Below are 22407 nucleotides of genomic sequence, written 5' to 3'. Positions count from 1 at the left end.
TAAAGATGTTCTTTGAAACCAATGAGAACAAAGACACAATGCATCAGAATCTCTGGGACACATTTAAAGCAGTGTATAGAGGGAAATTTATAGCACTAAATGCCCACAAGATAAAGCAGGAGAGACCTAAAATTGACACCCTAACATCACAGTTAAAAGAACTAGAGAAGCAAGAGCAAACAAATTCAAAAGCTGGTAGAAGGCAAGAAATCACTAAGATCAGACCAGAACTGAAGGAGATAAAGACACAGAAAACCCTTCAAAAAAAATCAATGAATCCAGGAGCTGGTTTTTTGAAAAGATCAACAAAATAGATAAACCACTAGCAAGACTAATAAAGAAGAAAAGAGAGAAGAATCAAATAGACACAATAAAAAATGATAAAGGGGATATCACCACTGATCCCACAGAAATACAAACTACCATCAGAGAATACTATAAACACCCCTGCACAAATAAACTAGAAAATCTAGAAGAAATGGATAAATTCCTGGACTCATACACCCTCCCAAGACTAAACCAGGAAGAAGTTGAATCCCTGAATAGACCAGTAACAGGTTCTGAAATTGAGGCAATAAGTAATAGCCTACCAACAAAAAAAAGAGTCCAGGACCAGACCGATTCACAGCCAAATTCTACCAGAGGTAGAAAGAGGAGCTGGTACCATTCCTTCTGAAAATATTCCAATTAACAGAAAAAGATGGAATCCTCCCTAACTCATTGTATGAGGCCAACATCATCCTGATACCAAAGCCTGCCACAACAACAAAAAGCTGGAGTCGCAACAAAAAAAGAGAATTTTAGGCCAATATCCCTGATGAACATCGATGCAAAATTCCTCAATAAAATACTGGCAAACAGAATCCAGCAGCATATCAAAAAGCTTATCCACCATAATCGAGTTGGCTTCATCCCTGGGATGCAAGGCTGGTTCAACATACGCAAATCAATAAATGTAATGCAGCATATAAACAGAACCAACAACAAAAACCACATGATTATCTCAATAGATGCAGAAAAGGCCTTCGATAAAATTCACCACCCCTTCCTGCTAAAAACTCTCAATAAGCTAGGTATCGACGGAATGTATCTCAACATAATAAGAGCTATTTTTGACAAACCCACAGCCAATATCACACTGAATGGGTAAAAACTGGAAGCATTCCCTTTGAAAACCGGCATGAGACAAGGATGCCCTCTCCCACCACTCCTATTCAACATAGTATTAGAAAGGCAGGGCAATTAGGCAAGAGAAAGGGCAGTATCTGGCCAGGGCAATCAGGCAAGAGAAAGCAAGAAAGGTATTAAAATAGGAAGACAGGAAGTCAAATTGTCTCTGTTTGCAGATGACATGATTATATATTTAGAAAACCCCATCATCTCAGCCCAAAATCTCCTTAAGCTGATGAGCAACTTCAGCAGTCTTAGGATACAAAATGAATGTGCAAAAATCACAAGCATTCCTATACACCAATAACAGACAAACAGAGAGCTCAATCATGAGTGAACTCCCATTCACAATTCCTACTAAGAGAATAAAATACCCAGGAATCCAACTTACAAGGGATGTGAAGGACCTCTTCAAAGAGAACTACAAACCACTGCTCAAGAAAATAAGAGAGGACACAAACAAATGGAAAAACATTCCATGCTCATGGATAGGAAGAATCAATATCGTGAAAATGGTCTTACTGCCCAAAGTTATTTATAGATTCAATGCTATCCCCATCAAGCTACCACTGATTTTCTTCACAGAATTGGAAAAAACTAAACTTCATATGGAACCAAAACTGAGCCCACATAGCCAAGACAATCCCAGGGAAGAAGAACAAAGCTGGAGGCATCACACTACCTGACTTGAAACTTTACTACAAGGCTACAGTAACCAAAACAGCATGGTACTAGTACCAGAATAGATACATAGACCAATGCAACAGAACACGGGCCTCAGAAATAACACCACACATCCACCGCCATCTGATCTTTGACAAACCTGACACACACAAGCAATGGGGAAAAGATTCCCTATTTAATAAATGGTGTTGGGAAAACTGACCAGCCATACGCAGAAAACTGAAATTGGACCCCTTCCTTACACCTTATACAAAAATAAACTCAAGATGGATCAAAGACTTAAACATAAGACCTAGGACCATAAAAATCATAGAAGAAAACCTGGGCAATACCATTCAGGACACAGGCATGGGCAAAGACTTGATGTCTAAAACACCAAAAGCAATGGCAACAGAAGTCAAAATTGACAAACGGGATCTAATTAAACTAAAGAGCTTCTGCACAGCAAAAGAAACTATCATCAGAGTGAACAGGCAACCTACAGAATGGGGGAAAATTTTTGCAATCTATTCATCTGACAAAGGCTAACATCCAGAACCTACAAAGAACTTAAACAAATTTACAGGACAAAAGCTAACAACCCCATTAAAAGGTGGGCAAGGACATGAACAGACACTTCTCAGAAGAAGACATTTATACAGCCAACAGACATATGAAAAAATGCTCATCATCACTGGTCATTAGAGAAATGAAAATCAAAACCACAATAAGACACCATCTCATGCCAGTTAGAATGGCGATCATTAAAAAGTCAGGAAACAACAGATGCTGGAGAGGTTGTGGAAAAATAGGAACACTTCTACACTGTTGGTGGGACTGTAAACTAGTTCAACCATCATGGAAGACAGGGTGGTGATTCCTCAAGGATCTAGAACCAGAAATATCATTTGACCCAGCAATCTCATTACTGGGCATATACCCAAAGGATTATAAATCATTCTACAATAAAGACACATGCACATGTATGTTTATTGTGCACTATTCACAATAGCAAAGACTTGGAACCAACCCAAATCCCCATCAATGACAGACTGGATTACGAAAATGTGGCACATATACACCATGGAATACTATGCAGTCATAAAAAAGGATGAGTTCATGTCCTTTGCAGGGACAGGGATGAAGCTGGGAACCATCATTCTCAGCAAACTATCACAAAATCAGAAAACCAAACACTGCATGTTATCACTCATAAGTGGGAGATGAACAATGAGAACACATGGACACAGGGAGGGGAACATCACACACCAGGACCTGTGGGGGGTCAGGGGCTAGGGGAGGTATAACCTTAGGAGAAATACCTAATGTAGGTGACAGGTTGATGGGTGCAGCAAACCACCATGGCACATGTACACCTATGTAACAAAACTGCACGTTCTGCACATGTAACCCAGAACTTAAAGTATAATAAAAAAAAAAAAAAGAAAGAAGAAAAATATATTTTATAAAATTACGCAACCAATTCAGGAGGTTCAACATACGAGTCACAGAGGTTCTTAAAAGAAGACAAAGAACATGGAGCACAAGAGAACAACGAAAAAGTCAAGAGAATTTCCCAGGGGTAAGGGACACGAAGCTACACATTGGAAGGGTCCACTGAATGACAAGCATAATAATAGAACCATGCCAAGGCACAACATCAGGAAACTTCCAAACACTGGCAACAAAGGAAGATCCTATAAGCTTCCAGAGAGACAAAGAGAGAAAAGGAAAGGAGTCATATATAAAGAATAAGAAATCAGAATAGAGTGGACGTCTCCACACTAGAAACTAGAAGTAGAAATGTCTTCAAAATTTATAGACAAACTATTGATCAAGTGTGAAGATAGTCTAAAAGCATTTATGCAAAGTCTCTAAAAAATTTATGTTTTGTGCCTTCCTTCCTAGAGAGCTACTAAAGGATGCTCTCCACCAAAACAAGGGAGTAAACCAAGTAAGAATAAGATGGATGATCTGGAAAAGAGGAGATTCAATTCAAGAAAGATGCAGAGAATCTCAGGATGTTGGTGACAATGAATGCGGGACGCATCAGGCACAGACCAAAGCAGGCAGAAAGCATCTGGAGAGATCTCCAAAGAGACACAAGTGAGAACCTGAGTTTAGACAACAGACAAGAATTCTGGAGATGAATCTTTAAGATAGATGAAAAACTTAGGAAAGTGAGCCAGGCATAGTGGCACACAGTAGTCCCAGCTACTCGGGAGGTTAAAGCAGGAGGTCTGGCTTGATGCCAGAAGTTTGAGACCATCATAGGCAACACTGTGAGACCCCATTTAAAAAAAAAAAACCCAAGGAAAGAAAAAAACAGATAATTATTAACTTCAGGTAAACCAAAAGGCTATGTGAGAAGAGAAAAGCAGCCGTGCTCTGTGACTGCAGAGCTCCACAGCACTCACCTGCTCACAGCCCAGGGACAATAGATACTCATCTCACTGGAACCATGATGCAGGGAGAGTGGGGTCATGGGAAGAACAGAAGTGTGGGTGTGATTTCAAGAGGGAGAAGGAAGGGTTGTACAACAGAGCCGCGTCCTCAACGCTCACTGTGTTCTTTGGCAGAGGGCTTGGGTCTGGCAGGCCAGTGTCCGACCCTGGACTCAGCAGCCTGTATGAAGGGCATTTCAGTCCAGGCTTCGACATGCACTGCTGTTCAGACTGACACTGAAACGGTATCACAAAGAATGTGCATATTTGGGTCAGGCGCAGTGGCTCACACCTGTAATCCCAGCACTTTGGGAAGCTAATGGCAGGCAGATCACCTGAGGTCAGGAGTTCGAGACCAGCCTGGCTATCACGGCGAAACCCTATCTCTACTAAAAATACAAAAAAGTTAGCTGGGCATGGTGGCGTGCGCCTGTAAACCCAGTTGCTCGGGAGGCTGAGGCAGAAGAATCACTTGAATCCGAGAGGCGGAGGTTGCAGTGAGCTGAGATTATACCACTGCACTCCAGCCTGGACTACAGAGCGAGACTTTATCTCAAAAAAAAAAAAAAAAAAAGGAAGAAAGAAAGAAAGAAAAAAAGAATGGGTGTTATTCAGAGAATTTTCCTTCTTCAATCAGTGGGCAGTACAAAGTAGGCTGATGTTAAAATGTTCAAAGGAAGACAACAGAAGAACAAAGAATGAATATCACAGTAGGCTTGAGGGACATAGAAGATGGAAAGACAAAGAACTGCAGAGAGAGCTCCAGGGTACACTAAATATCAGATTTGATGTGAGTGGCAAGCAGGCACCACTTCACCCTCCTATGCCCAGGACGTCTTAACCAGTCATGAAAGTACTCCCCGCAGCACATATGGCTGCACTGTCAAAGTCCAAAATCCTCCTGAAAATAATTCTGCGAGAGTCACCACACAGAGTTGAGACTCACCCACCACCCAGCATATTTCCACGGGCTGGGCAGAAGCTGGCACCAGCTTAGAAATACGGTATGAGCCCAATCCACGCTGCCTCGCCACCCCAAGAAGCCCTTAGCAGAACACAGCAGTTTCTCTTGGACACCTAAAGATTAAGAGAGAATTTCGCTAGGGGAGCCCTTAAACCTGGGTGTGGGCCCCACCACTCCCTCTGCTACCCAAGTATCCAGGATTCCCAAGGGTATGGTGGTATGTGATCCTGGAATGGGGCAGACTGACTCTGGGGTGACCTCTTCCAGAATGTACTGTAACTGGGGGGTTTCCAAATGAGTTATATGAAGGAACAGGCCCAAGGAGAAAGAAACGCAACTGCTTGCTGGTACTTACAGGCTTGAGCAATTCCATCAGCGAGACAAAAAGACAGGAAAAGAAAACCACAGGTGTCACACAGAGGAGACTAGTGGGACACCTGGCCTCTGGCAATGAGCCAAGGTCCCTGTGCCCCTCTGTCCACATCATGACAGTTGTTATCATGGTTTGGGGATGCGGCAATGCGGGTCCCTGACTGGCCATCCTTAAGGAAAGGGTCCCTTTCCTCCAGGCTGCCTTCGCTATCTAGCCAGAAATGACAGCACGGGGTTCCCCGGGCTTTGGACGCAGTGCAGCCAATGCAGGACCTCTGCTCAGTCAAGGGGGCGGGTCCCAGGATCATCAGGTCATCCCCATGTCCCTAAGGAACTCAAAGCCTTCTTTGCTGTTTAATCTTGAACTACCTCAAAATTCCCTGAAATCCACAGGAGACTGACAGGATAACTGATGTTTAATCAGTGGGTTATAAGTAAAGGGCATTTTAGCAGAACAGGAGACAAGAGAGAACTTTTTAATATGAAAATAAAAGGGAACAGAATATTTCAGGGTCATCTAGGCGCAGTGGTTCATGCCTGTCATCCTAGCACTTTGAGAGGCCAAGGCAGGCAGATCACCTGAGGTCATGAGTTCGAGACCAGCCTGGCCAACATGGCAAAACCCCATCTCTACTAAAAATAAAAAAATTAGCTGGACATGGTGGCAGATGCCTGTAATTCCAGCTACTTAGGAGGCTGAGGCAACAAAATCACTTGAACCCAGGAGGTGGAGGTTGCAGTGAGCCAAGATTGCATCATTGCACTCTCACCTAGGTGACAGAGCAAGATTCCGTCTCCAATTAAAAAAATAAAATAAATAAATAAATAATGAAAAAAAGAATATTCCAGGGTTAATTTGCCTGGTTATAATTTAAAATAATAAAAGAAAGAAATAAGCTGCATGGATAATGCAAGGTCTTCTGTTCCAAGGAAAATAACCACTGTGACAGCAAAACCTTTGGGTATTAGGGCTGAGGTTGCCCTGGGAGGGGGGTGTCAGTCAGGTGCATCAACAGCCATCCCCAACTCTGTGGGCTCATGGAAGCTTTCAAAGCCTCACCCTTGAAATACTGGGTGGTGTCCTGCGGGGTAAGAAGCCCTGGCAGGCCATCAGCATGGCCTCTGGGAAGCTGGGAAGCCCACCTGGCAGCAGAGTCCACACCCTGGCTCCAACCCCCAGGCCAACCAGCGGAAACAGCAGGACCTCCCCACCTCTGACCTGTCTCACACTCTGTCACTCTGGGAGTTCCAGGGCAGCTACAGTTACTTGGAATGTAAAATTAGGCCAATATGGTAAAAAGTATAAAAATGGCATGAGGCTGGGAGCTGTGGTCACGCCTGCAATCCCAGCACTTTGAAAGGCGGAGGTGGGAGAATTATTTGAGACCAGGAGTTTGAGACCAGCCTGGGTAACATAGCGAGAACCCTGTCCTACCAAAAATATATATATGCCAGGTACGGTAGTGCATGCCTGTGGTCGCAGCTACTTGGGAGGCTGAGGTTGGAGGATCACTTGAGCCCAGGAGGTCGAAGCTGCAGTGAGCTGTGACTGCACCACTGCACTCCAGCCTGAATAACAGAGGAAGACCTTGTCTCAAAACAAAAATTGGTATGTAAATATTTTGTAGATTACACAAGTATAAAATCAAGGCAAACTGCTCAGTTTCTCTGGTAGTGTTGCCTCAGAGAACTGGGAAGAAAGCAAAGACCAACCCACAGAATATCAACAGACCCAAAAGATCAACTGTATCTAATTCCATTTGTGACTCTGTTCACTTTACCAAGAGAATCCAGAAGGCGAGGTAGAAAATGACTACTTACACTGGAACAAAGCTTTAAACAGAAAAATGTGCCCAAGTGGATGGAAAAGAAAAAAACTAACTTCAGACCCTACAGGAGATGTACTGTACATTTATTTTTTGATGGGAATGCAGGTTTGAAATTAGTAATAAAATGTGTAGATTTCTCGTTTATAATTTTATTATAATTATTTCAATACACAATTCAGGCCAAGGAAAAAATTCTTACTTCACACAGCTATTCTTCTCATCATATTCTTTCTTCTCAGCCAATCTAAGAGGTTTCTCATTTGGCTTCTGACTTAAAGCACTAGAAATGAAAAAAAAAAAATTCATTAAAATTTGTGAACAGCAGCCTGGGCAACATAGTGAGTGCCCATTTCTACAAAAATAAAAAAATAAAAAACGCCGGGAACGGTGGTATGCGCCTACGGCACCAGCAACTCGAGAGGCCAAGGTGGGAGGATTGCTTAAGTTTAAGAGTTGAACGCTGCAGTGCGCTGTGATTGTGCCACTGCACTCCAGCCTGCGCAACAAGAGCAAGACCCTGTCTCCTAAAAAAATGAAAAATTGGCCAGGCGCAGTGGCTCACGCCTGTAATCCCAGCACTTTGGGAGGCCGAGGCAGGAGGATTGTGAGGTCAGAAGATCGAGACCATCCTGGCTAACATGGCGAAACCCCTTCTCTACTAAAAATACAAAAAATTAGCCGGTATGGTGGCGGGCACCTGTAGTCCCAGCTACTCGGGAGGCTGAGACAGGAGAATGGTGTGAACCCAGAAGGCGGAGGTTGCAGTGAGCCAAGATCACTCCACTGCACTCCAGCCTGGGTGACGGAGTGAGACTCCGTCTCAAAAAAAAAAAAAAAAGAAAAAGGAAAAAAGAAAAATTGTGAACTCCTTTACCCCAATCCTGAAAATATCTTTATTTTCTGGATTACAAATTTAAGAAGCACCACTTAGGAATTGGTTTATCTACATAAGCACATTTCTGTGAGAACCAGAGCTTAGTTCTTTAAGTATAAAAGTCACTTCTGACACTTCTGGTGCTGGTGCTGGACAAGATGGAGTAGGCCTGCCACAACCTCTCTCTCCTGCTGATCACAACCAGAGATTCTCGATGAGGCCCCAACAGCAGGGGAGAGAAGTCAAACACCTGAAAAACACAGTCACCAGGACTTTCTTCGTTTTTCTTCTCTCTGTGTCTCTCTGTGTTGACCTCAGGATGACTATGTGGCAGATGCAGACACAAGAACCTCCAGGAGAGACCCGCCTCTTTCAAGCCAGGGAAGTGGGAAGAGGCGCCCTTTAAACCAGAAAGTGTGGGGAATCCCCATTGTTTTTCTTTTCTTTCCTCGCCGGGTCCCAAGGCCAGCTCTGATCTTGGAGCTGCACTCAGCAACAGCAACAGCAGTGTGGTGACCTTGAGCCCTGAGAGAAAACCCGCACCTGAAGCCAGAAGAACTGGGAGATGGGAGCTGTGGTCCAAAGACTGTGTGAGGAAAATTTCCATCTTTTTTCTCCCTTATTTGTTTTATTCTCAAGGTATCCCAATCCCACATTACTGCACACCAATGTCTCCAAGAGAAACTATCTGGCTAGAGGAACACGGGGAAGGAGCCCCTAGAAACTGGTTAACTGTGAGGGAAATTCTGAAAAGAAAGAGAGCTGGTTCATGACCCAACACAAGCCCCTGACTCGCCCCAAGCTATGCAGATGCAGAACAGTCCCCAAGCAGCATCGAGGGCCCAGAGCCTGAGATCACATGGCCACCACCATCCACAGATAACAAGGCAGAACATGAGGGCCTGACCTCATGGAAGTACCGACCTCCTGTGAAGACAAATGACACCAACCAACGCTCTCTAGAGAATGTGAACAGAAACCAGAGTCTCGCAACATAACACTCAAAATATCCAGAGTAAGTCCAAAGTTACTCAGCACACACGGGCCCAGGAAAACGGATCGACTGCCAAGGGAAACGACAATCAGCAGGCGCCAACCCACGGTGGCTCGGGGTGGCAATCATCAGACACTCACTCCACAAGAAGAAAAGGTCAGCACTTCTGAGTGGAAACACACAAGTTCTCAGCAAAGAAATATAAACTTTTGAAAAAAAAAAACAAGGAACATTTTAGAAATAAGAAATATAGGCCAGGTACAGTGGCTCACACCTGTAATCCTAATATTTTGGTAGGCCAAGGCGGGAGCATCACTTGGTCTCAGGAGTTGGAGACCAGCCAGGGCAGCATAGCGAGACCACCACCTCTACAAAAAATTAAAATGTTAGCCAGCTGTGGTTATGTATGCCTGTAGTCCCAGCTACTTGGGAGGCTGGGGCAGGAGGATCGCTTAAACCCAGGAGTTTAAGGCTATAGTGAGCTATGATTGCTCCACTGCACTTGAAAGCCTAGGTGACAGAGCAAGACCCTGTCTCAAAAAAATATAGATATAATAAACAGAATACTCATAGGACGGGCTCAAGAGCAGAATGTGGATGGCAGAAGAGAATGAATGTACAGACAGATCAGGAGAATCATTAATCTGCAGAGTAGCAAGATTGAAAGGCTGAAAAAATGAACAGAGCCTCAGGGACTTTCTGGACAATATCAAAGTATCTGACATTTATTTCATCAGTCTCTAAAACGAGAGGAAAAAGAGAAGGGTACAGAAAAAGTATTTGTAGACATAATGACTATTTGATGTAAGAAAGGTACAAAAGAAGAACATTAACAAACCCCAAACATAAGAAATATGGTAGCAACGACGGCAAGGTATATCACAATTTTTTTTTTTTTTTTTTTGAGACGAGTCTTGCTCTGTCATTCAGGCTGGAGTGCAGTGGTGTGATCTCAGCACACTACAAACCCCACCTCCTGGGTTCAAGCGATCATCACGCCTCTGCCTCCTGAGTAGCTGGGATTACAGGCACCCACCACCAACCCCAGCTAACTTGTTTGTATTTTTAGTAGAGATGGGGCTTCACCATGTTGGTCAGGCTGGTCTTGAACTCCTGACCTCAGGTGATCTGCCCACCTTGGCCTCCCAAAGTGCTAGGAATACAGGCATGAGCCACCATGCCTGGCCGGTGTATCATAAGTAAATTGCTAAAACCAGTAATCAAGAGAAAATCTGAAAAGCAGTCAGAGGAAACGGCAGAGGAACAAAGGTACCAGTGACAGCAGAGGCGGTGCTGGGAACAATGCAAGAGAGAAGACAGTGGGGCAACATCTTTACATAAAGTGCTGTCGACCTAGAATTCTACACCTAGCAAAGGTATCCTTTTCAAAATGAACCTAAAATGAATACTTAAAAAAAAAAGCTGAAAGAGTTCATCAACAGCAGACCCGCAATGCAAGAAATATTAAAGGAAGCCCTTTAGGTAGAAGGAAAATAATACCAGATGGAAATATGGATCTACACCACAGTAAAAAATACCAATGCAACCACGTAGGTAAAGAGAGAACATATTTTTGTTAGTTAACTCTCTCTAGAATATAATTGACTATTTAAATAAAAGTGAGATAGAGTCTAGCATTTATGATATATGTAAAAGTATAACATATGACAACCACAGCATAAAGTCCATGAGGGGAAGTGTGAAAGTCTACTATTTTGAGTTCTTAGACCATTCATGAGGTGGTACAATATTATATCCTTTCTGCAATTTCATTAATGTCACTGACATGTATCTTGAAGAGGACAAACTAAAGACCCAGCCTCTGATACTCATGAAACCGTCTTTCTCTTTCCGCCCCGGGTAACCACCCACCCTGTGCTGCCATCTGGCCACGTGAGGCCATCCCTCCCATCAGGACCACTCAGTGCCAATCTTCAGACCTGCCTTACCGAGACAACTCTGTCCAACAAGGCAAAGAAGAGACAGACTCTAGGGCCACTACCAGTTTTCAGTCAACTTTGCTGTCAACCAGGTGTCACATTTTTCCTTTAAATTAATATGTTTAACCAAAATTTCCTGGGCCACTCTTTGAAAATGAACTATTTTCCCATCATCCATTTTGTAGAACACTGTATAAGACAATATCACCCTAAGTCTCTTGTCAATTACACCGATAATTATTATTTTAGAGATACAGTTTCACTGTCACCCAGGCTGGAGTGCAGTAGTACAATCACAGCTCACTGAAGCCTGAACCTCCTAGGCTTAAGCGATTCCCCCAGCTCAGCCTCCTCAACAGCTGGGACTATAGGCAAGCACCACCACACCCAGTTTGAATTTTCAAATCATACCTTCCTTCTGGTACATCTGGATCAGCATATATGGTTATGCCTCTTTTTGTTGGCCAGTATGCTGAAGATTCAACACACTGTAAAAGAAAAACGTCTTTCAGAAAGAATGTATATGCTAGCAACATAATAAACATTCTTTTAGAACCAAAATTCCATGGGAGTTATTCTCATGAACAATCATCCCAGACAGCTTTCATGCACACACAGACATGGAGAGACAAAAAACTGGAAAGTTGGGTGATTATGCCATTGCTATACTACATTAAACATCCAAATGGCAGGGCATTCCAGATCATCAGTATTTAAAATGCCCTGCAATCACTTTCACCTGTCTTGTCAAAGGGACAGAGAGCAGATTAGACTTGCACTTCACTATGACAGTGCCCTGGAATCCCAGATTTTCACACCTTCGTTAAAAGGAGGATGATTATCCAATTTTGTAGAAAAGAAACTAGGCTGAGAACAAGAGCTTGACATGAAGAAGTTGGAGCTACTTTCTCCTTTCAAAATAAGCAAACTATAGGAAACTATCATGGCCAACGATTTTTTAATAGAAAATATATTTTTGGTTTCAGATAGATTTCGAAAGAGAAAATTTGAAAATTAACGCTATATGAACTCTGTATTGAAAGAACATTTTTAAAATACAACCTTATTTGTATCTTTTAAAGAGATGCAATGGTGTTTCTTTTCAGATTTGTTTTTAGGTGAATCTCTCAATGAATCCATATTACATTTTACAGCTTTGTCTGCAAAATAAAAATGGTAATAAGAAAGCTACACCAAAAAGTGATATTAATAGAAGACAGGATAAAAAGGAACATAATAAAAGCAAATACCATTATAAAATCTTAATATGTGAAATTTTTATGGAATATGAATTTGTAGTAAACCTTACTTGAGGGGATTAAATTTTAAAATCTTGTCTCAACCTTTATGTAAAAACAATTAAAATGTTCTAAAAATTCCCATACCAGCTGACTAATAATGGAACACAACAGTATTTTCCCAATTTTTCAGATGACATTTCCCTCAGAAGACCATGGCAACATCTCCCAACACACAGGCTCTTCTCACAACGTGACTCTGCCTCCTGCCAAGAGGTGGGCTCTGTGTTCCTTTCCTGTGAACCTTGGTGAGCTCATAACCAACATGGAAGTGGTGCTGTGTGACTTCTAAAGCGATGTTACCAAAAGGCCGCATACTTGGGATCTGCTGTCTTGGACACTCACCTTTGAGGCCCAGCCATGACGCTCTGGGAAAGCAGCCACATAGAAAGGCTGCCGGCGTATTTCGGATGACAGCCCCAGCTGAGGACCCAGCCAAAAGCCAGCATCAACTGCCAGAACGTGCCTGAGTCCTCGGATCACTGCCCCTGCTTAGTTACCGCCAGCCCTCACGTCTCCCTGTCTGAGGCCCTGGACAGTGTGGAACAAAGGCAAACCCTCCTGCCATGCCCGTTCTGAATTTCTGACCACAGAACCCATGAGCATTATAAAATGGCTGTTGTTTTACCCAGCAATCATGTATTAGGGAAATACAGAGGCATTCTAGAAAAGTGTCCTACTATTAATAAAAGAAACACAAATTGAAATGACAAGAGACACCTTTCACCTATTAGTCACTGAAATAAGCAGCAGCACTAGAAATGTGAAATGATATTATAAACTGCCCTCACCCTTCTTTAAAGTAATTTGGAACCCAAGTCTGCATGTCATGTGGTCTTCCGGTTTGGAATTACATTATCAGAGTACAACCTTTTAGCCAAAAAGATAAACTCTGGAACCAGGAATGGAGGCGGTAGTTAAAATTCACCAAGAGAGAAACATTCATACAAGACAAGCTCTCAAACAAAAATCACTAAGTCCACAAAGTAGTTCAACGCTATCATAAAGAGTTTAAAAAAAAAAAAAGGAGATTGGGAAAGAAATATTCACATCTGACGATATGAAGATAAAACATCTGTCTGAAAAGGACTTTTCAAATCAACTTAATTAAAATATCCAAGAAATAAAAGAAGTATTCATGAAACCAAAGAGGCCAAGTGCAGTGGCATGCCTATAATCCCAGCACTTTGGGAGGCCGAGGTAGGTGATCACTTGAGCTCAGGAGTTCAAGACTAGCCTGTTGAACATGGTGAAACGCTGTCTCTGCTAAAAATATGAAAGTTATCCAGGCGTGGTGACGCACACCTGTAGTCCCAGCAACTTGGGAGACTGAGGCAGGAGAATCACTTGAACCTGGGAAGCAGAGGCTGCAGTGAACTCAGACTGCACCACTGCACTCCAACCTGGGTGACAGAGTGAGACTCCATCTCAAAAAATATAAATAAATAAATAAATAAATAGCCTAGCACTCCTTCCCCTTTCTCTCTTCCTCTCTTGCAGGTGACATGCAGCTCCTGTTCCCCTTCTGCCATGATTGGAAGCTTCCTGAGGCCTCACCATAAGCAGATGCCAGCTCTATGCTTCTTACACAGCTTGCACAACTGTGAGCCAAATAAACCTCTTTTCTTGCTAAATTATTCAGTCTCAGGTATTCCTTTACAGCAACGTGAACAAAGACACTCCCCTACTAGAAGAACTACAAAGTATATACTTGGGGAAGGAGAAAAATAAACCAGTAGTACAATAATATTAATTATATAATCAACATCTACTTAGTATTTATATCGAGAACTATTCTAAATGCTTTATATGAATTGATTCAATTCTATGTGATAGGTACCATGTACTTTATTGAATTCCATGTGATTTCTCGATGGGCACAATTATTTCCCCCTTTTCAGATTAGGAAAAGCAAGCACAGAAACGTGAAATAACGTGCCCATGTTTATTCAGCTAGTAAATAACAGATCTGGGATTCGAACCCAAGCAATTCCACTCCAAAGAACTTAAAGAGGCCGGGCGCGGTGGCTCAAGCCTGTAATCCCAGCACTTTGGGAGGCCGAGACGGGCGGATCACGAGGTCAGGAGATCGAGACCATCCTGGCTAACACAGTGAAACCCCGTCTCTACTAAGAAATACAAAAAACTAGCCGGGCGAGGTGGCAGGCGCCTATAGTCCCAGCTACTCGGGAGGCTGAGGCAGGAGAATGGCGTGAACCCGGGAGGCGGAGCTTGCAGTGAGCTGAGATCCGGCCACTGCACTCCAGCCTGGGCTACAGAGCGAGACTCTGTCTCAAAAAAAAAAAAAAAAAAAAAAAAAAAGAACTTAAAGAAAAACTGACTGCAAAATGTATTTACAAAAGAATAAGTTAAATTAAAATTCTAGAAATTAGAACAGAAATGAAAAGAGGAGTTTAGAAAAGAAAAGGTGACATTATTGATGTGAGGACAGACAATGATTACCTTGAAACTCCATTAGAAAGTATAAGTACATATAAAATTTAAGACTAAGAGAAATGAAATGCAATATCTCTAAGAGTAAAAAGGAAGAGGGGGGAAAATGGTCAATTCAAGAGGAGGCAGAAAATAACAAAGAAAATAGAAAGAAAAATTATGGTCAACAGAAAACACAAAATGAGGCCAGGTGTGGTGGCTCACGCTTGTAATTCCTACACTTTGGGAGCCCAAGGCAGGTAGATCACTTGAGGTCAGGAGTTCAAGACTAGCCTGGCCAACATGGTGAAACCCTGTCTCTACTAAAAATACAAAAATTAGCTAGGCAAGGTGTGCGTGCCTTTAATCCCAGCTACTTGGGAGATTGAGGTGGGAGAATCGCTTGAAGCTGGGAGGCAGAGGCTGCAGTCAGCCATGATCTCACTGCCCGCAGTGAGCCACTGCATTCCAGCCTGGGTGACAGAGTGAGACTCTGTCTAAAAAAACAAAAAAAAAAAAAACAAAAAAACCCAAAAAAAACCCAAAAAAAAACCAAAAAAAAAACCCACAAAATGAGACAATGAAAAGACGTCCAAATATACATTAAATCACAATAAGGCTGGGCACAGTGGCTCACGCCTGTAATCTCAGCACTTTGGGAGGCTGAGGCAGGTGGATCACCTGAGGTCGGGAGTTCGAGACCAGCCTGACCGGCAACATGCAGAAACCCCGTCTCTACTAAAAATACAAAATTATCCAGGCATGGTGGCACACGCCTGTAATCCCAGCTACTTGGGAGGCTGAGGCAGAAGAATCACTTGGATCCGGGAGGCGGAGGTTGCTGTATGCCAAGATCAGGCCACAGCACTCTAGCCTGGGCAAAGAAAGCAAAGCTCTGTCTGAAAAAAAAAAAAAAAAAATCACAATAAATGTATGTGACTTGTCAAAGAATCATAAGTGGCTCTCATAATAAGGGAAATGCAAATGGAAACTCATCTAAGATACTATTTCTCACTGCAAACTGAAAAAGATCCAAAAACTTGAAACTCTCTGCTGGTGAGGCGTGGGCAAACAGGCAGTCTCCTAGATTCCCATGAGACTCCCAGATGATACAGTACCCACAGCATCTGGCAACAGAGATAAAACCATTCTTTGGCCAGAAACCCCTCTGCCAGGAATCTACCTTGAAGATGTAGCTCCACAAATACAAAATAATACATACTGGAAAAACTGGATGCCCACATGGAAAAAACAAAACCAAATCCTGACCCTTACCTCACATCGCTAACCTGAAATGGATCCTAGAATTAAATGTAAAAGCCAAAAGTAGAAAACATAGAGAAAGCAAAGTTTTCTTAAATAGGACATAAAATCCTAAAACAAAAAGAAGTGATTAGTTAGACTTCATCAAAAATCAAAAACTTCTCCTCTGAAAAATACCATTAAGAAAATGAAAAGCCACAGACTAGCAGGAAATTTATTTATAATACAAACGACATCTCCAGAATATATTTTAAAAACTCAGCCAGGCACAGTGGCTTGCACCTATAATCCCAGCACTTTGGGAGGCCGAGGCAGGAGGACTGCTTGAGGCCAGGAGTTTGAGACCAGCCTGGCCAGCATAGGGAAACTCTGTCTCAATAAAAAATAAAATAAAGAACAATAACTCTCAAAATTTATTATAAGAAAACCTAAGTTTTAAAACATGTAAACAGGAATTTCACAAAGAACAGACAAATTGCCAACAGGAACATGAAAACATGTGCAGTGTCATAAGTAATGAGGAAAGTGATCTGCAATCCAGAAGGCCACCCCTGCCATTCCAATGAGAGTAACAGGTCTCAAGAGCTGAGAAACAGCACCCACATACCCTGCCCTTAGGGTATGGATGTGCTCCATCCAAGCAAAGTAAGCCAAAGAAAGGCCTCAATGCACAGTGGCTCACGCCTGTAATCCCAGCACTTTGGAAGGCTGAGGCAGGCCGATTACCTGAGGTCAGGAGTTTGAGACCAGCTTGACCAACATGATGAAAACCTGTCTCTAAATAAATTTTGAAAATTAGCCAGGCATGGTGGTGTGTGCCTAGTCCCTACAACTCGGGAGGCTGAGGTGTTTGAGGATGCAGTGAGCCATGATCACACCACTGCACTCCAGCTTGGGCAACAGTGCAACATCCTGTCTCTGAAAAAAAAAGAAAAAAAGAATAAAGACCACCAAAAATGATAAATATGAAGGTAAATATAAAAATATATATTCTTATCTTAAAAATCTCTTTAAAATAGAATTAAAATTTAAAGGGACACACAAAATCTGTGGTCTCTGTGCTGGGGAGTGTGGCAGGGTCTGTTAGTTATCCTGGAATATCATTCAGTCCTTGCTCCAGATCAGGGTCAGCAAACTCCTTCTGCAAAGCGCCAGCTGGTAAATACTGTGGGCTTTGTGGGACAGGTGGCGTGGGGCGCGACCACTCAACTCAGCTGCAACAGCGCAAAGGCAGCTGTATAAAATATGTAAGCAAATGAGTCCGGCTATGTTCGGTAAAACTTTATTTATAACTACTGAGATTACAATTTCATATAATTTTAATGCATCACAAAATATTCTTTCTCTTTTGATTTTTTCAACTATTTAAAAATGGAAAAATCATTTTTAGCTTACAGGTTGTACAAAAATAGGCAGCAGGCCAGATATGGCCCATGCCTGCAGTTTTCTAATTCTGAGGTAACAGAACCCCTGATTTTTAGTGGGAGCCTGGCAATCCAAAAGAAGGACACCCTCTCCCAGAGCTTCATCCCCCACTAAGCATGGCTGCCCAAGAACATTCTGGCCAAAGAAATGAGAGAGGAAGCACCATGTGCAACCTCTGAGTTGTGCCCTTCACCTCTTCCCCCTGCCCCCCAGCTGGCTGGAAGGGAGACACAGTGATAACTCATTTTGGAATAGGAGGATAGAGGCAAAACCTTCAGGATGGCAAGGCCAACAAGACAGAAAGAGCACAGACTCTGATAACCTGCCTGCATGCTTATGACATGTTAGAGAATTCAACTTCTTTCTTCTTTCAAAAAAAGAGAGAAAGAATTGACTACTTAATAAAAAATGATGAAGTACTATGGGGTTTCTAATAAATGTAGAATTAAAATGCATGACAACAGGCTGGGTGCAGTGGCTCATGCCTGTAATCCCAGCACTTTGGGAGGCTGAGGCAGGTGTATCATCTGAAGTCAGGAGTTCCAGACCAGCCTGATCAACGTGGTGAAACCCCATCTCTACTAAAAATACAAAAATTAGCCGGGCGTAGTGGTGTGCACCTGTAGTCCCAGCTACTCAGGAGGCTGGGGCAGGAGAATCGCTTGAACGCAGGAGGTGGAGGCTGCAGTGAGCTGAGATGGCGCCACTGCACTACAGCCTGGGTGACAGGAGCAAAACTCTGTCTCAAAAATACATACATACATACATACATAAATAAATAAATAAATAAATAAATAAATAAATAAAATGCATGATAACTGCATAATGGCCAGGAGGGAGGAAATGGAAGGAGGCTACTGCTAAGTTCCTCATGCTATCCATGAAGTGCCTAATACTGCTTGAAGGTAGGCTATGAGAAGTAAAGATGTTTACTCTAAACCCTAAAGCAACCACTAAACATACAAAACAAAAAACTATAGCTGACCAGGCATGGTGGCTCGTTCCTGTAATCCCAGCACTTGGGGAAGCTGAGGCCAGTGGATCACTTAAGGTCAGGAGTTCGAGACCAGCCTGGTCAACATGGTGAAACCCCATCTCTACTAAAAAGATAAAAACTAGCCAGGCATGGTGGCACATGCTTGTAGTCCCAGCTACTCAGGAGGCTAAGGCAGGATAATCGCCAGAACCCAGTGAGCCAAGATTATGCCACTGCACTCCAGCCTGGACGACAGAGTGAGACTCCATCTCAAAAAAAAAAAAGTTATAGCTAATAAGCTAACAAAGGAGTTAAAATGGAACATAAAAGGCACTTAATCCAAAAGAAAGCAAAAAGTAGGGTAAAGGGAACAAAAACCAGATGAGACAAACAGAAAACTAACAGCAAGATGCTAGATTAAGAGCCAACAACATCATACATTATATCAAATTAGAAAGCATAAGACCGACTATTTGATAGCACAACAGGGTGATTATAAGTCTTAAATAACTTAAATATATAACTGGATTGTTTATAATGCAAAGGATAAAGCTTCAGAGAATGAATACCCCATTCTCCATGATGTGCTTATTTCACACTGCATACCTGTATCAAAATATTTCATGTACCCCATAAATATATATACCTACCAAGTGCCCACAATAATTTTAAATGATAAAAAATTTTAAATAAATTGCATTAAATAGAAATGACTTAAATATTCCAATTAAAAGACAGAGATTGACAGATTGGACACAACTATATGCTCCCTACAAGAACTCCCCCTTAAATATAAAGGCACCAATAGGTTAAAACTAAAAGGACATGAAAAGATATATGTTAATATTAATCAAAATGGATCTAGAGCAGCTATATTAATATTAAGGTAGATTTCAGAGCAAAGAATACTATCTGGGATAAAGAGAGCCATTTAACAATGACTGAGTAAGCAATTCATCATGGGGACATAAAAATTCTAAGTCTTCATGCACCTAAATAACAGACCTTCAAAATACATGGAGGAAAAACTGACAGAACTGGAAAGAGAAAACAAAACAATTATAGTTGGCTATTTCAAAACCTCTTTCTCAATAATTGCCAGAACAGTTCATGGAAAATCAATAAAGATAAAGAAGATTTGAACAATGCTATCAACCAGTATGACCTAATTAAGATTTCTGTAACATTCTACCCAACAACAGCAAAGCACATATACTTCTAAGGTGTACACAGAATATTTTCCAAGAGAGATCATAGCTGAATCATAACAGGAGTCTCTATAGATATTCAAATCATACAGATATAGGGTTCCATAAATGAGAATCTGGAACAACTTAAGGAGTCTATAAAGATGGACAATATAGCCGGGCATGGTGGCTCACGCCTGTAATCCCAGCACTTTAGGAGGCTGAGGTGGGCAGATCACAAAGTCAGGAGATCAGACCATCTGGCTAACACGGTGAAACTCCATCTCTAATAAAAATATTAAAAATTAGCCAGGCGTGGTGGTGGGCACCTGTAGTCCCAGCTACTCGGGAGGCTGAGGCAGGCGAATGATATGAACCTGGGGGGAGGAGCTTGCAGTGAGTCCATTGCAGATGGACAATATAAAGTAAAAAAAGAAAAGCAATTAGAATCTCCAAGGCTTGTCAATCTTACACTTTAAAATTTAGTATAATTTCCACTTTCCAGTCAAGCATGTAAAAAGCTTGATGGTTATCACTCTATCCTAACAACAAGTAAAAAGCTGAACACACTGAAAAATCAGGAACTCTTCCTAGGTCCATTAAAGTGAGGTCACAGGGCAAACTGCCAACCCAGCACTGGAGAGAATGACAGGTGGACAGAAACTCAGAACGGACAGGGGCAGAAACCCAGAAGAAACTTCTATGGGACCAGGAGTGAGGTGGGAAACCTGAACTGTAACTGACAATTTGCTGGAGAGTCAGTGTGGACACCTCTGTTAGTTAAAACTCCAGGGTGGGGGGCTGCGTGCCACACTTCTGTGAGTTCTACCTCCTGGAGCTCCAGCAGGTTCTCACAGTGAATACCACAGGAAAATCACCTTGTGCTTCAACAGGAAGAGGGGAAAAGTAACTACTTGGAAATATAAAGGGCGTGCTGTTCCTTCCTAAAGGACGTGACCTCAGGAGAAAGTATTGAACCAGAGCCGAAACTACTGGAGTTTATCAGAACCTGTCTAACCTAGAGGAAGGGAAATACAGTTTGATTTAGCCTTCTGGTGGGGGAGGAAAATAACACAACTTAGCCCCTTCCAGCCATTCTGTCCCACATAAGGTGGGAGGTGAGGGACGCGGAGGGGCACCTGAGAAGCGTGCAGCCCAAGGGTACAGGTTCCCTAGAAGACTGAGTCTAATCACAGGGCTCTAGACATTTCCCTCTCTCTACCCCTCCTACCACATCATTAAAGGCCCATTTATATGGTATCAAAATAACCAATTAAAACCACAAGTGGTAGAAGAAGAGTAGAAGTCAAAAGATGAACAAAAAAACAAGGGCAATAAATCAAAGACGGTAATAGGCTTGGCAGACAGTAATCCAACTCCAGTCATGTGCCACATGCCAACCTTCCATCAGCGATAGACCACGTATACGATGGTGGTCTCAAAAGATTTTAATGAAGATGAAAAACTCCTATTGCCTAGCAACATCATACCATAATCACTACCTTTTCTATGTTTAAATTGATTTAGATAACACAAATAGTTACCATTGTGTTACAGCTGCCTACGGCATTCAATACAGTAACATGCTGTACAGGTTTGTGGCCTAGGAGCCATAGGCTATACCATATCACCTATATGTGTAGTAGGCCGCACCACGTAGGTTGCTGTAAGTACACCCTATTATGTTTGCACACCGATATCACCTAATGATGTATTTCTCAGAACACATTCCATCAGTAAGCAACACACGACTGTATATAAATAATCACTTTAAACCCAACAGTCCTGTGAAGGTTAATCATACAAACTAGGTCATTCTTTCATCTCCAACTAAATCAGAGTCAAGAGGCCAGAGGAAAAGTACTCGAGGCACAGAGCACCTTCTTGGCCCCTCTGTTGAGGTGCACTGCCAGAATCCCAACACCAGTTTTACCTGGTAGCTGCTGAAATAACCTGCCACGACTTTAAGATTAGTTTTACCTACTGCCATCACCTACCAATCAGAGCTTGCCAGCTCCCAAAAGCTTCTCTAGTGTCAATGAGCTTCCTTTCAAAACAGTATGTAAGATTTCTCTAATAAAACACAACCTTCTCTTTTCAACAAATGGTGCTGGAACCATCCACATGCAGAAAAATGACTCTGGACACAGACCTTATACCCTTCACAAAAATCAACTCAAATGGATCTAAATGAAAAATGCAAAATACAAAACTCCTAGAAAATAACACAGGAGAAAACCTAGATGACCCTGAGTATGGCGACGGCTTTTTTTTTTTTTTTTTTGAGATGGAGTCTCGCTCTGTTGCCCAGGCTGGAGTGCAGTGGCCGGATCTCAGCTCACTGCAAGCTCCGCCTCCCGGGTTTATGCCATTCTCCTGCCTCAGCCTCCCAAGTAGCTGGGACTACAGGCGCCCGCCACCTCGCCCGGCTAGTTTCTTGTATTTTTTTTTTTTTTTAGTAGAGACGGGGTTTCACCGTGTTCGCCAGGATGGTCTCGATCTCCTGACCTCGTGATCCGCCCGTCTCGGCCTCCCAAAGTGCTGGGATTACAGGCTTGAGCCACCGCGCCCAGCC

At 42.5% G+C, this 22407-nt stretch overlaps 1 protein-coding gene across 7 annotated transcripts in view; it reads right to left on the bottom strand.

Annotated features, from left to right (window-relative positions):
• The window catches only part of LOC105495592 (tudor domain containing 12), a 107967-nt gene that overhangs the window by 44322 nt on the left and 41238 nt on the right, over nt 1-22407 (bottom strand). For all 7 annotated transcript variants that reach the window (XM_071085971.1, XM_071085970.1, XM_071085974.1 and 4 more), the window contains 3 exons: nt 12313-12410; nt 11662-11738; nt 7642-7722 (listed from right to left, as the gene is read on the bottom strand). In XM_071085971.1, coding sequence (XP_070942072.1) covers nt 7642-7722; nt 11662-11738; nt 12313-12410 — 256 coding nt within the window. The remainder of the gene's footprint in view (nt 1-7641; nt 7723-11661; nt 11739-12312; nt 12411-22407) is intronic.

This window comes from Macaca nemestrina, chromosome 20 (assembly GCF_043159975.1).
Source record: "Macaca nemestrina isolate mMacNem1 chromosome 20, mMacNem.hap1, whole genome shotgun sequence".
NCBI classification, from domain to species: Eukaryota; Metazoa; Chordata; class Mammalia; order Primates; family Cercopithecidae; genus Macaca; species Macaca nemestrina.
This window is presented reverse-complemented; position numbering and strand designations above follow the sequence as displayed.